The 17,107-nt window shown below is 50.7% G+C and overlaps 7 protein-coding genes across 7 annotated transcripts; 5 read left to right on the forward strand and 2 right to left on the reverse strand.

The window, feature by feature from the left end:
- Positions 1-268: 268 nt before the first annotated feature.
- ATNIH1004_001577 (Zn(II)2Cys6 transcription factor) lies at positions 269-2,647 on the reverse strand (the record flags this gene model as incomplete). The annotated part of the gene is made up of 1 exon (XM_033566276.1): positions 269-2,647. One exon carries the CDS (start codon positions 2,645-2,647, stop codon positions 269-271), a length of 2,379 nt encoding a protein of 792 aa, XP_033432033.1.
- Positions 2,648-4,170: 1,523 nt separating this feature from the next.
- On the forward strand, positions 4,171-5,646 carry ATNIH1004_001578 (alpha-mannosyltransferase; the record flags this gene model as incomplete). Its single annotated transcript, XM_033566277.1, has 1 exon — positions 4,171-5,646. One exon carries the CDS (start codon positions 4,171-4,173, stop codon positions 5,644-5,646), a length of 1,476 nt encoding a protein of 491 aa, XP_033432034.1.
- Positions 5,647-7,098: 1,452 nt separating this feature from the next.
- ATNIH1004_001579 (uncharacterized protein) lies at positions 7,099-7,815 on the forward strand (the record flags this gene model as incomplete). Its single annotated transcript, XM_033566278.1, has 1 exon — positions 7,099-7,815. The coding sequence occupies one exon, from the start codon at positions 7,099-7,101 to the stop codon at positions 7,813-7,815; it is 717 nt and encodes a 238-aa protein (XP_033432035.1).
- Positions 7,816-8,046: 231 nt separating this feature from the next.
- BCP1 (protein-transporting protein BCP1) lies at positions 8,047-9,043 on the forward strand (the record flags this gene model as incomplete). The annotated part of the gene is made up of 3 exons (XM_033566279.1): positions 8,047-8,130; positions 8,198-8,434; positions 8,486-9,043. The coding sequence occupies 3 exons, from the start codon at positions 8,047-8,049 to the stop codon at positions 9,041-9,043; spliced, it is 879 nt and encodes a 292-aa protein (XP_033432036.1).
- Positions 9,044-9,229: 186 nt separating this feature from the next.
- Positions 9,230-10,213, reverse strand: ARO7 (chorismate mutase ARO7; the record flags this gene model as incomplete). Its single annotated transcript, XM_033566280.1, has 3 exons — positions 9,230-9,307; positions 9,355-10,006; positions 10,143-10,213. 3 exons carry the CDS (start codon positions 10,211-10,213, stop codon positions 9,230-9,232), a joined length of 801 nt encoding a protein of 266 aa, XP_033432037.1.
- Positions 10,214-10,860: 647 nt separating this feature from the next.
- On the forward strand, positions 10,861-13,122 carry mdv1 (WD repeat-containing protein; the record flags this gene model as incomplete). Its single annotated transcript, XM_033566281.1, has 5 exons — positions 10,861-10,944; positions 11,074-11,665; positions 11,726-11,923; positions 11,986-12,791; positions 12,847-13,122. 5 exons carry the CDS (start codon positions 10,861-10,863, stop codon positions 13,120-13,122), a joined length of 1,956 nt encoding a protein of 651 aa, XP_033432038.1.
- A 1,138-nt stretch (positions 13,123-14,260) lies between these two features.
- Positions 14,261-16,309, forward strand: ATNIH1004_001583 (uncharacterized protein; the record flags this gene model as incomplete). The annotated part of the gene is made up of 1 exon (XM_033566282.1): positions 14,261-16,309. One exon carries the CDS (start codon positions 14,261-14,263, stop codon positions 16,307-16,309), a length of 2,049 nt encoding a protein of 682 aa, XP_033432039.1.
- Between the last annotated feature and the right edge of the window lie 798 nt (positions 16,310-17,107).

A 17,107-nucleotide genomic window follows, 5' to 3' on the forward strand; every position in this document is an offset into this window, starting at 1 on the left:
CAGGAGAAGTCATTCACACAAGGTTAGCATTGTCTCCTCGGTATGGTGAGCGACAGTGTGCTTCTAGCAGCACACCTAGAAGACGAAAGCTACGTTACAGACACATATATCATATTATAGTATAAGTATTAATATGGATGTCATGCCCCAAACCCCAGCTATGTACATAACTCTATCCATGGTATATTTATAATTCAACAAACCATACATCATACATGCTATCTCACCACATATCTTTCTTTCATGTTCCATCCCACAGTTGAGTACGTTATACTACCATATATTCCCCATCGGCCTGTCTGGCCTGCATCACCCGGTGCCATCGGAAACCGGGTTCCACGGGAACCGGCCTCAGTTCGCTTGTAGTAGGAGCTGACAGTACAGACCCTAATGGGCCAGTGGAGGTGCTGTGGTCTCCGGTCTCAGACAGCACAGGGCTGTCAGCCCATATTTTTTCCAAGAGCTCTAAACAGGAGAGATTGTTTAAGAATCCTGAGTCCTTGGCGATATCTCTACAGCGCTGTTGGATCACGGTACGGTGGCTTTTAAGTACACATTCGGATCCGATGATAAAGAGCGGCCACAGAAGATATACGTCCGATTTGACCGCCAAAATATGCTGCATCGTGCGATGCACGATATGCTGGATACGCGGAGTATGTGACGCTACGTCAGGGTAGGCCAGTCGCTCCGTATAAAGGATCGCGGCATGCCGGAATGCCTCGGACGTGTGATAAACATCCTCCATGTTTTCAGGCGCCACGGCAGAATTGGCACATGGCGACGAAGGTGGTGACATATAAGCCTGTGTCATGGTAGGGGTGCATTGAATACTGGATTCAAAGGGGCCGTGAGATCCACCGCAGTATGAGGGAAGGCGCCACGATTCCAGTTTCTGTCGATAAGAAAACCATTCGGCCCAGAATGTTGGGGACAAAGGTCGTCGCGTATGTTCGTTCGTCCTTATTGGACACGGGAATGGAAACAGATACGGCTCTGTTGCCCTGCACGTGCTCAAAACAGATGGATCCGAGGGATGGTAGACCATCGACGGGGGAAGCGTCGTCGAAGAGGCAAATATATCCGGCAATGCAGGGGCATGAGCCTCTTGGTCCTGGCTCAGCATATTCAAGCGACCTAGCTGCGCGATTAACTTGAAAAGTCCTGGGTCACAGCCTGCGAGGTTCTCGAGACCCCATTCGCCATCAGAGACGGTAGTAATATCTAAACAAGTACCACGAAGCTGCACCTCACGATCATTGGTAGTAGCCGTCATTGTATCGTACCACGTGAACATTCGAATGAACCATTTTAGCTCTTCCGACATTAGAGGTGAAGCGCGCATACGAATGGCTAGCAATTTCGTCACACCGGCAAACTGAGTCTTGAACTGAGCAACCCCCGTATCACAGACATGAAACAAGCAGAGGATCAACAAGGTGGCTAGAACCGAATCAGAGAGTCTCTGGTGTGGATCGGCCAGTTCCTTATTCAATTCCTTGACCGCCATACACCGATGGTATTGCTCCTCCTGTACGAATCCAGCGGGAGTTGAAATACCGTAGGAATCCCCTAATGCACCATCGGTCAAGGCCCGGTGCGCCAAAGACGACATGCGTGCAGGGAGGGTCCTTTCGGTCGACATCATCCTACGCTCTCGTCTCTGCCGTATATTACTGGTCGACAAAGTAGCAATAGCTTCCTGGAGGGACGTGCTTTCCTGCGCTAGCCGCAAGATATGCATGCGGAACGGATTGGTTGGCCTGTCGAAAGCGACAATCATCGGCGCAATGACTTCAGCATAGTAGCTGATCAGATATTGCAGCCGCGGTGTTCGCCCCACGGAGCGTGCCAGAAGAAGTTGTGAAAATGAGAGTGAGGGGCAGGCCTTCACCCACGATGGGCTATCACACCTTCTTTGCTCCCCATGATCCTCATGGTCGTCATGCTCTTCTCTTGCCCCCTGGTGCTCTGGAGAATAAGCCGCCGAGGGACATTGCAGCGCCACTTCTGCGGGCTGAATCTGTCTCGCCATTACTGCTGAGAGGTTCAGGGCGCCGATTATATCGGGTGGTGCTCCCACCTGGTGGTCCGGCACTTGTGTCCATGACTGGCTCTCTGATGAACAGGGTCCGGATGCGTTGGGCCAAGCATGCGCAGCGGACGGGCTGATGGTCCTAGTTTTATCACCAATGGCATTCCCCGTCAGCGATGGCCATTGCTTCTGGTCCCGTTGTAGTGAAGACGGTGTTGGGGTAGCGATCGGGGATGATGTATCCGGGGAAGGTGACAGGGTAGGTCGCGCAGGGTTGGATTGTCTCCGAGATCCGGCCGGATGAGAAGATTTTGGCGCATTTGTTGCTGGCTGAGAACCAGTCACCGGAAGCGACAGTCCCCGAAACTTTCCCCGACTAGCAACACCGACTCCCCAGGTCAATGTGGTCTTATATCCCGCACATTCTCGTCCCTGATCGAGACATTGAGAGCAATATGGTCGCCGCCGGTCGCACTTGGTGCCTTGTCGGGCACATGTAAAACAGTCATCGGGTGCACCGCTGATGACGGTCCTCTTGCGTCTTTTACGAGGAGGACCATTCTCTGACTCTGAAGGAGCCTTGCGAGATTGTTTTTGGCTAGGAGGATCCATTTTCCGGATTGTTTCGGAGATAGTCGGTGAGAAACCCGACGGAGAATCTACTCCTAATGTCATAAGCAAGGAGTGCGGAGGTGACCCGCGCTGCGGGGTCGCATTGATGGTAGAGCGATCGACGAGGCAGGTGCCAGGGGAACCGAAGAAGGGGAGGGAGCGATGAAGAAGGGAGGATGTGGGCTAACTAAGGAGGAAATCAAGAGGGGAACGGGAAGAAAGAGGGGGCTGTGATGAAGATGAACCGCCTAGAGTAGGCAGAAGAATCGGTCGAATCACATCCGTGATCAATCAAAGACAGTTTGGTCCTAGGGACACAACACGCGAGTTGGAGAGTCCGTGATAAGCGACGATCCTGCGGCATGTCCCGCCCCGTTAATATAAATTAGTTTTGGTTAGCCAGAGCCAGATAGATTCTTCAGCCAACCGGGGAGCCGGAAGAGGCATCCACGACCAGGAGAGCCAGGCTTGGCTAGGACTCTCGACCGTGGGACAGAGGCGATTATGGATCCGGGCTGAACGAACCCCATTTTTGGTGGGAAAGAGAGAGAGAGCGAGAGAGATAGGATGTAAGAAGGTGGAAGTCACGATTCCCACGAGCAAGTGGCGCCTGCGTCACGCGGAGGCTGAGTCAGCCGCTAGTGCCTCTGAGGCTGAGAAAGAATGGCATTCCGATGGTACTTAGGTATACCTGCAGCTACATGGCCAGGATTACTGCTGTAGTGTATTCCCAGGTACTCTCTCTGTGGGACTGGTGCTGATCCACCAGATGCTGTTCCAGACTTCAGGTCGTACCATAATTCGGACCTCCGTAGTACTCCATATCAGGCGGAATTATAACGCTCATAGGTCTCACTCAAACTTACTAGTTGGTAGTCGATGTTTATTGAGGAGTAGAAACTGCCAGGCAGGCGCCACCACCGACAATTGGACGGAATGTGGGAGCTAACATCAATGTCTCGTCGGTACTTCGGTCGGGAGGTCGGTCGGAGTGGTGGTGCTTGCCACAACAAAGTACCAGTGGATCTAGGCAGCATGGTGTGCAGCTTGGATCAACATCACTCCATTCCACGCTAGTGGCAAAAGGTACCCATAGTATAGTGTAGTTTTGAGCTAGTTAAAGATTCATACTGCTATTCTCCACCATAAAGCATGTCCCTTCATGCAGAGACTGGCTTTGTACTAAATTGGCAGGCGGTCAATAGACAGCATCCGTCAAGGGCAACAGCGAGTTTCAACTGGTCTTGGCACCGTATTATCTCTCTGGGCAGATTTTGGGGAAAGACTTGTCCTGACTCTTTTTACAGACTCTTCGTACACAGCTCCAGGCCTTGCCTGTTCTACCGGAAATTCTCTAGTTTGGGTTGCTTGATTGGGCTTGGCTGATTGTGGTCCACTTCAATCTTGGAGAGGGGACTGACGTCTTCCCGGTGCGACCAGTCAATACAAAACACAACTACGTCGCATTGGTTGAGGCTTGCTTCAATTCTTACAGCCGCAGCGATTTGGCGATTTACACGGCCATGCCAGTTCTCCGACCCGGCCGGTTGAGGACCGTCCTCTCGGTTGCGGGTGCATTGATTCTAATCTGCACCGTCTACCTCAATTGGACTCCAACTCCTGCCTCCGTCGTTCCCAGTACGGTCTTCGAAGTCCCTATCACAGAACGCCAAAATGCGTTTTGGAAAATATTCAAACCGATCCTAGAATCGCATGCTCCAGATTGCCCGTCTCCAAATATCAAGAACTCGGTAGGCGCCATCGGTTTCGACGCCGCTACGACCGACGCTCGACCAGACCTCGTTGAACTGAGCGATAATGATTTCAAGGTGTTGGAAGAGGCTCATGCGAATTTTATCCGCAACGTCACCGACTCGAAGAAGCTGCGACCCTTCCATTCTCCAGGAACCCGCGGTATTGTTTCGACTGGGGGAGGCTCGTATCTTCCGGTCTTCCTGGCGTCATTGCGGATGCTGCGCCGCACGGGGTCTACATTACCCGTCGAAGTCTATATGAAAGACAAAACCGAATACGAGAAGAAACTCTGTGATAATATTCTTCCTGAACTTAATGCGAAGTGTCTCGTCATTTCGGACGTTGTGGGCAAGGACTTCATTGAACACTACCAGCTCAAGGTCTTTGCGATTCTTTTCTCCTCCTTTGAAGAGGTCGTTTGGATGGATGCCGACTGTTTCCCGCTGGATAAACCGGAAATTCTACTGAACAATGAACCCTTCCTGTCCAAGGGCATGATCACCTGGCCCGATTTCTGGGCGTCCACGGTGTCGCCTCTCTATTACAACATCTCCCGACAGCCCATGCCCTCAATGGCAGAGCGACAATCATCCGAAACCGGAGCCATCCTGATCTCTAAGAAGACCCATTATCTGACGTTGTTACTGACCGCCTACTATAACTATTACGGACCTTCGCACTATTTCCGACTCCTGTCACAGGGAGCACCTGGCGAAGGCGACAAGGAAACCTTCCTCCAGGCCGCGTCCGCAGTGGGCGAGCCATTCTATGCCGTCAGCGAAAGCGTGCAAGCCATCGGCCACCCGAAGGAGGGTGGGGTGGCGGGTTCGGCCATGGTACAGTCGGACCCAATCGGCGACTTTGCGCTAACCAGCCAGGACAAATGGCGGGTGAAAGATCCCTCCGTGGGAAAGCCACCCCGAGTGTTTTTCATCCATGCCAATTACCCCAAATTCAACCCGGCAGAGAATGTGTTTGGGACGAAGTGGGAAACGGCGCCTACTGTGCGTCCTGATGGCAAAGATGGCCGCGCCTGGGTCGTGCCCGAAGACGTGCTGAAACGGTTTGGATCCGACGTCGAGAAATCCTACTGGGAGGAAATCAAAACGGTCAGCTGCAGCGCCGAGATTGAGTTCAAGACGTGGACGAATAAGCCGGAGACGTGTGCGAACGTTGTGGGCTACTGGAATAATGTATTCGCGGAGCCTCATGAAGACGACCCGAAGTTCTTCGAAGAGGGTTGATTGATTTAAAAGTCAGAACGAGATGAGGACGTAAAACCACCATGGCAGGATATCTTATGTACGCTCCTGCCTGCACTTTGAATCGATGTGATTTGTACAGTGGAAATCGCGGAGACAGACAGTGAGAAAGAGAGATACACTGGACCTCCAGTGCTTCACATGCACGCCGTTTACGAGCCGATGACCTGGACTACGGTCCTGTATATCCATTGTTAAGTCATGTATAATAGTATAGGTAACTGGACATAACATTGATTAACGTATGGACACAGTTATCTGGTCCATCACATAAATACTATATAGTACGTCACGCCACTTCATCTGAAACCAGATGGGTTTCCAAAATAAATAAAAAATAAAATAAAGTAAAATAATTCAATCCCCTTCTCCAACCGCTGCCTATCCCCTATTTCACGCACACGCTCAGTCTTGGTTCCCTTCGATGGCTCATTCCCATGTAATTTAGCCTGGATATGTCACCAAGACAAACAACCCCCAAAAAAAAAAAATAATGTTAATGATAAACAAGGGGAACATACCGGGAGCGTAGGATTCTTTACTGATTTCGGCCTCGGGATCATACACATCGTTCTTGTTAATGGTTAATTAAATCGGACTTCTCCTGGCAGGCTAATTTTTTGGCGGCGGAGCGTTGATCCTCTGTATGGGTTAGGATGTGAATTTTGAATTGAATTGATGTGATGAGTAAAGGAAAGAAAGAAAGGTACATACTCGAACTAAGATTCATCCGGCCCTGGTGATTATGGGGCCCGATGAACCTCCGACTGAGGCATCGCTTGTTACAGAGGAGAGCTCCTGGCAAGGCACATCAGGCCCCTGATACGAGGGGATATAGTAGCCAGACTGCGAAGAAAACGAGGCAGACTATTACGCAGACACGGTTTCGTCGACCAGCGAAGTGACTTTCTTACTGCTATAGGAGACCGAGTACAAGTGACGATCCGCGCTGTGATGCTACATCGACAGATAGTATACTAACTGCCGTTTCTTAACAATGCTGACAACGACGTAATCTCCAACTCCCCCTTGGTCAGGGCAACAGGGCCACTACCCGCGATTGGGAAGAGCCACAGATGCGCCCAGCCCGGCAGATCCGAAATATCAATGTAGTAGGCCTGCGACGTAGAACTGGCTGTTGCCGACGCTGGATTGGCCTGATGTAGACACTTTGATTGATTTGAGACCTTTAAGTGTAATGTATTCACGGAGGATTTGAAGATCGCAAAGATTCAAATAAATTTTAATAGATGGATAGGATGTTTGAGCATGTTTTATAGTGTCCTGTATGTATGACTGTGATGTCATGGGCGATTATCATAAGTTAGCGGAGACCAATAATGTACTTGCCTGGCTCCTTCAATCCTTTAAACTCTCGAGACCCACGACTCTCAACCATCTGAGAATTGCATTCAACCCAATACCACAGACATCATGTCTGCCGTAGTCGAAGTACGCTTCCAGGAGCTCTTCCAGGATCTCGAATCCCGCTTCCGCGCCTCCTCACTTCCCACCGACAAATGGATCATCCTGGCTATCGCTACGATCGTCACCGGTCCAGACCCGGAACGCGCCGACCAGCTATACCTCTACCTGATTAACCAGGGGGCGTATCACAGCACACCCGCACGCCAGACACTCATCCGCCGACTTCGCGAAGCACTCTTCAAATCCATCATCATCGTGGGGGTGTGCAAACCCATCGAGGCGATCCTGGCCATCAGCAAGCTTGAACGCGACGAAGACAAAGACTACAGCTTCACACGACAGGACTGGCAATGTGACGATGCCAACCACGAGCGGGGCACTGCGTGGTTGCAGAAGCTCTACGCGCGCAACACCACCGGTACATTGGATCTGTTCGCAGCGCATCGTGATTTCGCCTGGTTGTCGACCGAGATCACGTACGGGTTGTTTTTGTCGGATCGGCAGGCTCTAGATGATCTGGATACGCAGATGGTAGTGTTACCGGCTATTATGAGCCAAAATCTCAAGGTCGAGACCCATTGGCATATTCGGGGGACGCGACGGTTGGGCGTCTCCAAGGAGGATGTCCAGGTGGTTTGGGATTGTATACAGCTGGTAGCGGGGTTCTTTGATGTCAAGTTGGATAAAGTGCCTTCAGTGGAAGAGGTGGAGCACGACGTTTAACTAGAAGCAGGTATAACAAAGAAATACACGTCCTGCCATAATGATTATTTTCTGTGATCTCATAATTGTAAAGAGCTCAAAACTAATTACCAAGTATGGAGTAAATAGTTAATCTTAATGGCCTGCGTCAAATCCGGTTAGCGAGCCGAACTTTTTGCCCGCCGAAGATTGAAATCCAACAATCCTCCAGCACCTCACCCTGTCTCGCCACTCTCTTCAATCGCCATCACAATGGGAAAACGCAAGCAACTGAAAGACGGCGACGTCGATATGGAGGGCACCAACCCGCCCGTAGAGGATGACGAGTCCGACGAGGTCTGTTCCCTCGTCGTCTTCCCCCTCTACATGTATCCAGACTGACCGATACACAATACCGGCGCAGGACATGGATATGGTGAACGTAGACTTTGAATGGTTCGATCCTCAACCGGCAGTGGATTTTCACGGCCTCAAGAACCTTCTTCGGCAGCTGTTCGATACAGATGCGCAGATGTTCGACATGTCAGCTGTGTCGGATCTGATTCTGTCGCAGCCTTTACTGGGATCTACCGTCAAAGTCGATGGGAATGAGTCGGATCCGTATGCGTTTCTGAGTGTGTTGAATCTTCAAGAGCATAAGGTACGTACACACATAGATATGCTCCTCTAATGTGTCTGACTGACAATCCAGGATACCCCCGTCATTAAAGAGTTAACCTCCTACCTACAAAGCAAAGCTTCATCAAACCCCTCTCTCGCTCCTATTTCAACTCTCCTCTCGCAGACCCCCATCCCCCCCATCGGACTGATCCTCACCGAACGTTTAATTAACATGCCCGCCGAAGTGATCCCGCCCATGTACAGTATGCTGCTAGAGGAAATCGCCTGGGCCCTGGAAGAGAAGGAACCGTACAACTTCTCGCATTACCTGATCCTGTCGAAGACGTACGAGGAGATCGAATCCAAACTCGATATGGAGGACTCGCGACCGCAGAAGAAAAAGAAGAAGTCGGGCGAGTCTTCCAGCGAGAAGTTCTATTTCCATCCGGAAGATGAGGTCCTTGAGCGACACGCACAATGTTCCGGCTCCATTGAATATACCCATAAACAGGACGAGGGACTTTCCGATTCTAAACGCGCGTTCCAGGAATTGGGCATTCGGACCAAGGGGAGCTTGTTGCTCATCGAGGCGGACAAGTTTGAGGGCGCCATCAAGGATATGACGGAGCATTTCAAACCGTCGGTATAGATAAATTACGACTTATATTAGTCTGGTAAAATAAAATAAAATAAAATAATTATAGAAAAAGAAATTGCACATAGTGGCCCCTATCATTCGACGCTTATACAAATAGTTACATTTTTTGTTTTCTCGTCGCTCTATAAAGTTCGTCATAACATTTAGAAATCGTGTGACGGAGGTGTGTTCTCACGATCATTCCCATTGTGTGCCCTTCAAACGCTGCATGAGGTAGTCCACCTCCACTACCTTGGTCAGAGGGATAACATACTCCTGGCAGGATCAGCATCCACTCTCCAACAACATACCAAGCGACTTACCTTATACATGGCCACCACGGCATCCACATTGATCTTCGGGCCGGTCTCTGTCTGGAAAGCCGGGTCCGTCCCGTAAGTCCTCGCCTTCAAGGCCAATCTTTCTAGGACCTTCTTTTCCACCTTGGCATCTGTGATGGCAGCATCGATACCCGCACGGTCATTTTCCTTGATCATCTTGACGAACCGCTCCGGCTCCTTCTGGAACTTCGACTCGGCAACGAACTTCCCGAAGTGAATCCGGCGCGACAACGCCTGCAGGCAGTTGACATCGCACGTCGCCGACGATCCGTAGTTCTCCTGCGTTTCACCGCGATCCTCCCGTCCGAACACGGGACAGACAGCCGGTAGGATATCGTTGACGTAACGCTCCTTGATCACCTCGTTTACATTCACGTCGTTGTCGTGCAGGATCCGCGGATACTCGATCGGCTGCAGGATGGGCTTCTCCAGCACATCTGGGAAGAATGGGTACTCATCTGGGGATTGGTAGCGACGTACGCGCGACTGGATCCGTTCCTGCTCACGGAGCAAGTAGTCCAGTAGACTGATCTCATTGCCGGGGATTTTGACCCCGCCGTTGACGTAGATGGGTTTGTTGAAGGGGAACTGCACCCGCTCGATGAGATGGAAGGTGATTGTATCTTCGAGGCGGCTAGAATATAAGCCAGTGGGTTAGTTTTTCGGGGTTGATAGAAAATTAACCAAGTGTACAACATGAGCACCGGTGCTGTTGCAGTGGTAAAACAAGGACTGATAATGACGGTGGAGAAGAGACAGGGATCACTCACATTAACTGGAATCGGATATGGGCCAGATCCAAGGCCTTGGAGGGATTCGAGAGATCAATGGCGGTATCCATTATTGGATTGGGATCGAGTCGAGGGGCAGAAAGAATATGGAAAGGGTGTTTCTCTCAGCCCAAGTCGGAGGGAACGGGTTATGTATGGAAAGGAGCCGCTGGTCAGGGAAAAGCTCTAATCCGGTGATCTCGTTGAGCCTATATCGGAGGCTTTATGCGCTTATTGAGACCGCACACCTCTAGCTACTGTACATCTTTTCAAACGAGTCATTCTGTCGAGAGCTTTCGTCTTTGCGATAGGAGTAATTTTGATACTGCAGATTACCTTGCAAGGGCGGACATTACCGTCCACTGGTTCTGATCGTATTGGGCGTACGAATAGATCCATCCATGATAGATGAGGTATGAGAGTGTCAGTTGAAAGACAAGAGAAACCTCTGAAGAGGTCTGGTCAAGGTGAAGAGGCCTCGTATCCCTTCTCAATATAAAAAAATCATCTCTTCGCTCATCCTCGGTAGTGAGACCGGCCACACGCGGTAACTCGCGTGAAACTTACCTGAACTTACCTAGGCAAGGTATTACCTTAGTAGATCTTCCTTCTTTCCTCCCCAGCCTCACAAACTGGAGTCCCAAGGCCAACTGCCGACCTCTTTCTCCTGTCCACACCGCATGGGCTTTGAGCCTTGTCAACTCTTCTGCTCGGTGTCATGGACAAACACCGCCGCGATGAGTCTCCCTCTGGTCTGTCAGACATTGTCGAGCATGACGGTCTTCTAGGAACTGGCCTAACGGTAAGGCCTTGTTTTTTTATTACCTTGCTGTCGCTCTGCTAGATTATTCATGTTTATTCATTTTATTTTATTTTCATTTATTTGTTTTCATTATATACACCCAGGATCACGCTGATTGTATTCAACCAGACCCGACATATTGAGGCTTTTGGCAGAAAGGTTACCTCCACGGCGGGCCATCTGATAGCCTCGAACGCCGACTCAGGTAGCCATTACCATAGTGCCATGGTGGATATCCAACGAGAGCTCCGACGGCCTGCCGCACAGCGCAAGGTATTTTCACTGACCCAAACCACCCCGACCGATCTCGTTCGTTCCAAGCTGTCCACGTCCGAGATCCAATCGCGCGCCATCTGTTCCCTCCCAGATGAACTCCTCGAGAATATCCCCGAAGATTCTAGCTCCTACTCCTTATTCCAAGGCTTCCAGGCCTCGCAAGACGACCATGAATATCGCCGGTCCCATCGCCGGCGCTCCTCCAAGGGAAAAAAGTTGTTGAAAGATGGGGAGAGGGTGGCCCTTCCGTCCGCTCCGGCCGACTTAAAGAAGGAACGGGAGCTGCTGGGTTGTCGTATGGACTTGATGGGCGTGCGCAAAAACATGTGCAGCTCCGAGATCTACGAGATCGACAATAAGATCGCGAACCTTCACAATATGCGCAAGATTGTATTGGATCGGTTAGCTGGACTAGAAATGGAGGAAGCGGAGTTGGAACATGAACGTGGGTGGAGTCTTGAAAGAAAAGAACGTTTGTCTCAAGAGTGCCTCTAATATAGTCTAGTAACCGAGATCGACAATAAGCTTGAGGATATTCAAGAGGAACCGCCACAAACGCCGGGGTTAGCAGCTACACCTGGGCCTTTGGAAGGGAACGACGTTTCCATTGTCTCTGAGGATCCGGCCATGGACGCATCGTTCATGTCGGAATCGATTTATCAAAAACTGCCTTCACCAAGGAGCGTAAAGCAACGATCCATACGTATGTTTTTTTTTTTTTTTTTTTATCTTCCTTTATGAAAATATGTGCCTGACAATGGCTAGGAAAACGATCCATGCCTGTTCTGCACGAACATTTTGCTCCTGGATCTCTGATTAAGGAAATGCCGGCTCATTCTGACATGGTCACGGCCCTTGACTTCGACTACCCCTTTGGTACTATGGTCAGCGCAGCATTAGACGATACCGTGCGGGTCTGGGATCTCAATGTAGGTCGGTGTACCGGGTTTTTAGAAGGGCACAATGCGTCAGTTCGGTGTCTGCAGATCGAGGACAATATTGTCGCGACGGGTTCTATGGATGCATCGGTGAAGTTGTGGGACTTAAGTCGCGCTCGGACCGTGACCCGTGACAACCGTGTGAATAAGGGAGAGAATGGCGAGGATGATGCAGATGACGCTGTGTCCCAGACGTCTCATTCCACCACCCTGGAAGACTGTCATGTGTTCTCACTGGATGCTCACGTCGACGAGGTGACAGCTCTCCACTTCCGGGGCAACAACCTAATATCTGGCTCTGCGGATAAGACGCTACGGCAATGGGACCTAACTAAAGGACGATGCGTGCAGACGCTGGATGTCCTCTGGGCAGCGGCGCAAGCGTCGTCACTAGGAGGAGAATCCCAATGGCGACCGTCGGGCCGCGTGCCCGACGCCTCTGCGGATTTCGTAGGGGCAGTTCAATGCTTTGATGCCGCGCTGGCTTGCGGAACTGCGGATGGCATGGTCCGTCTGTGGGATCTGCGAAGTGGGCAGGTACATCGGAGCCTTGTGGGCCACACCGGCCCGGTTACATGTTTACAGTTTGACGACGTACACTTGGTGACAGGAAGCTCGGATCGTAGCATTCGGGTATGTTTTTTCTGCTGGGGTTTCTCTTGAGAGATTTGTTTCTGACCTCTTACAGATATGGGATCTCCGGACCGGATCGATATACGACGCCTACGCTTACGACCGGCCCGTCACCAGCATGATGTTTGATGCGAAACGGATCGTTGCCGCCGCGGGAGAAAGCGTGGTGAAGGTTTACGACAAGGCCGATGGGCATCACTGGGACTGCGGTGCCGGGGTCGGCGCCGACGAACCGGGGCCGTTCCCTGCAATGGTAGACCATGTGCGACTTAAGGATGGGTTCCTCATTGAAGGTCGCCAGGATGGGACTGTTGGGGCATGGACTTGTTAAAACGACTGCACAGTATATAAGGACCAGCCTGTTCGCGATTTCGCTGCTGCAACGTCTTGGATCTGTATCTGTACATTATCACTCATACCTTACTTGGAGTTATGATAGAAGCGAACTGTGAAGAGGACCTTTATGTATGTCTATTCGAGACTAGAATTACATAAAAAAAAGTATGAGCCCACGAGTTGAATAAAGAAGTGACTCGACGACAAAGATGCTTCCCGATCGGGTTAAATTAATAAATTACGGAATGATCATGTGTCTAGTAATATTACCGTTCTTGCAACAAGCGTGTCGTCATTGTCTGGTACGCGCTTAGCATCTTTGGGACAGTCGGCGTCAATTCCTGCCCAATCAGGATGCCAACTACACCGGCGGGTACAGTACGGTACGGTATGTCGACCTCATCAACATCGTCCGACACACTCTAGGGACGATAGGTTCTTCAGCACGCGTGGGTCTACAATCGCAAAGCTCTGCAGCTTTTCAACTCTAGTAGCATCTCATCCGGCGCTGGTTGTATCAATCCGGGACTGCAGTGGACGTGGATCGTCAGAGTGATCCATCCCGCGTCTTGCGACGCGCCTGTCCCTTGTCGCGAATGAAGAATTAATTAATGGACTGCACGAAGCGCACTGCATCTGGAAGCACCTGAAGAAGAGGAAGAGGAAGAATCAAAATCGATTGCGACATTTCATTACTCTTCTTTCATCTGATCGCATAAAGGAATTAGTGTGGTGGTGGACGTTGCCTTGTCTACCAACCACACTTTCTTTCACTTCTCATTCACCTCTGGCAGCATTCTTGGTCGTGCAGATAATTGTCTTATAATCTGCTTCAATATTTCTGCCTATTCTTTTGCTTATTTCCCCGTTAACAACTCTCTTTTTTTTTTTTTTTGGTTGGGCGACTGGCTTCACGATAGCATCGCTAGGCCTTCATGATTTCCCTGCCTGAGGCTCCAGGCCCAGTATAGTGAAATCTACTGTATGTGGATCTTTGTGTTGTGCTCAGGCATACGTCTACACATCTGTCATGTTAGATCTCTGGGTTTCATAGCTAATCTTTACGACAGAACGGAGAAATCAGGAGTTACTCTTCTGTCAAAAGCATCTGTTGAACTATCATCTTCTATATAATGCCTCCCAAGCGTACTTCGACCAGACGCGCCGGGTCGGTTCGCTCAAGTAGCAACGATAATTTTCTGTTGAGCCCACCGACAGCCGCTACTCCCGCCTTGCCTGACGTTCCTACCAAAAGTTCTTTTGCATATGGCTCATCAACAGCGGCTGCCCTTCCTCGGAAGCTTGCCATGCAGCCTCAGACGGGTCTGCTTGAAATCGCCCAAACGATTGAAGAAGGTGTAAGGGCAGCGGAGGGACGGGCTAATGGGGAAGAGCTGGCTGCAGAATCGGTGAGCACTCGAACTCGGAACAAATCCCAGCCAATTCCCTCCCCAGTTCGGCGCACTCGACGTGAGCCCACCCCGGATCAGGTACAACTCCTCGAGTCCCTGCGCGATGCCACCGAGTCTCCTCAGCCTACTGGAAATCAATCAGGCTCTACTCCCACGCCTACGCCACCTATTCCGCATACCCTGTCTACGGCGTCGAGTCCACTGGAGCAAAACTTCGCTTTGCCTACCGAACAACTTTATCCCTCCCCGCTTATGCGAGTTGGCTCACCTGCTCCTCATGCTAGCCCCTTTAGCCCAGCCCAATTTCAGGACTTCGACGGCAACGAATCAACCATATCATGGATGGTCGAACGCGACATTCACGAAGACAATCTACAACGAACTCGTGGAAATACAGCACGCGGAGAACCGCACGGGAAGAATATCAGCGCGCCCCCTCGTCGATTTTCGGGACTTGCGTTCGCCTATGAGACCATTGAGGAAGAGGAAGAGCCGGTCAATGAACGCTCGGTGTCCAAATCGAGCTACCTGGAGCCTGTGGCTGTTCAGCCCAAGCATGAACCCCAGTCAGACACAGACCCAGAACCTGAGCCAGAGCCGGAGCCTGATATAGAGCCTGAACCGGCACCACAATCCTCCTCGGCTCCTGCTAAAACCATCATTCCTAATGGCTTCCTACGACGGTCGCCATTTCATCAACCCACCTCGCCACCTCGATCGCAGCGACACAATACGGATGAGGTGCGCCTTATGAGGGGTGCTCCTCTGGACTTCTCGAAAGACGTAATCCAAACCGCCGCCATCGTAGTCTTCACGGTGGTGTCGCTTCTCATTGTTTACTCTATTGGAGGCCCGATTGTTGGCTTTTCGTCCCGCGACAGCTGGCGACAACCGTACAACATTCCCCTGAACACCACCGGCCTAGAAGCCGTCAACAGCCTGTCAAACGAACTTGTGCGACTGGGCGCCGAAGTGTCTGCATTGTCGAAGGAAATGAAGGTGGTAAAGTCCGACCTGCAACATATACCAGCGGCTACCACGATTGTGGAGAAGATAAGAACTCCAGGTCATCAGCCACCGCAACGGCCCAACTTCCTCTCGTTCGGCACGGGGGTCCTCATCGACCCGTATCGCACCAGCCCAACAGCCAAGAAGCCTGTGGGCTATTTACAGAAGATCTACATGCGCATACTGGGGTCGCCATGGGCGGACACTTCACCACCTGCGCAAGCCCTACTTCCGTGGGACGGTGTGGGTGATTGCTGGTGCAGCGCGCCACGGGACGGCATGTCGCAGCTTTCTGTGGTGCTGGGACGTCCTATCGTGCCGGAAGATGTGGTGGTGGAGCACATCCCGCGTGGCGCCAGCGTGCTCCCGGAGGTTGCGCCCAAAGAGATGGAGCTCTGGGTGGAATACAAGGTGCTCAACGGAACCCCCGACAAACCCACCACATTCCTCTCTCGCGACGGGGACCTCATTCTCGGAAACGGTCTATCCCTACACGAACAGGTAATGAACTATTTAGGCTTTGCGTACCACCATCAGCCTGAAAGTGCGTACTCGGATGATCCGATCCTGGGACCTACGTTTTATCGCGTCGGGCATTGGACGTATAACATTGATGGTCCGCACCACGTGCAGCGGTTCCAGCTCGACGTGGTCGTCGATATGGAAGAAATTCGCGTGGAGAAGGCGGTATTCCGAGTGAAATCTAACTGGGGGGGGAATCAGACGTGTCTTTATCGATTGCGACTACATGGACATCTATAGTCTTTTCTCTTTGCATTTCCTCATTTCTTTTCTTTTTCTATATTTTATTGTATTGAATGGCGCTCGGAGGGTATGGTCAGCGGCGTTCTGATTCATTTCGAATTATACCTGGAAGCGTATGATGAATAGATTACATATCCATATCTATTGAACTGTCCATGGTAGAGTAACCCAACCCAAGTTACTATAAACAAGGAGAGAAATCAAACTCAGCATCCACTGACCCCGAAAAAGCAGTCTTCGATCTGATCCTCCCACCAAATACATGGATAATAGCAAAGAATCCTGCCCCAGCAACCACGATAATGAGAGCCTGTGTGGTGAATGTCCAGATCCAACCGACGCATTCTTGCCAGGGGGTATAAAGAACTACCACCATTAGTCAATAGATATGGAATATTATCATTACAATAGAATTAATACAATGGTAGATGAGGCAAACCAGATGAAGAAATATGCTTAGATTCAATATCACCGCGTAAACACCACCGCGCTAGATGATTGAAGCGGATATCTATCTACTATGTAGCTGGTTATATGGGCATTTACGATTTGGATTCTTAATGCCAATTTACATTATCATTATTAACCCATCAGAATACTAAATATAGAATAAGATAGTGGAGAAAGAGGAAGACATACAGAGAAACAACTCAGCCTGCCCAAGCCCCGAATGCCATTCTTCGTTCTCCTATTAGCAAGACGATGAATTACTGCCTAGACAGTTCACCAATCTCACTACCCACCACACCAACAAACAAACCTAGGAACAACAGTCCTTGAATCTCAGGTGCGAAG

Source organism: Aspergillus tanneri, assembly GCF_003426965.1.
Source record: "Aspergillus tanneri strain NIH1004 chromosome Unknown AapTan_2_pilon_pilon_pilon, whole genome shotgun sequence".
Lineage (NCBI taxonomy): Eukaryota > Fungi > Ascomycota > Eurotiomycetes > Eurotiales > Aspergillaceae > Aspergillus > Aspergillus tanneri.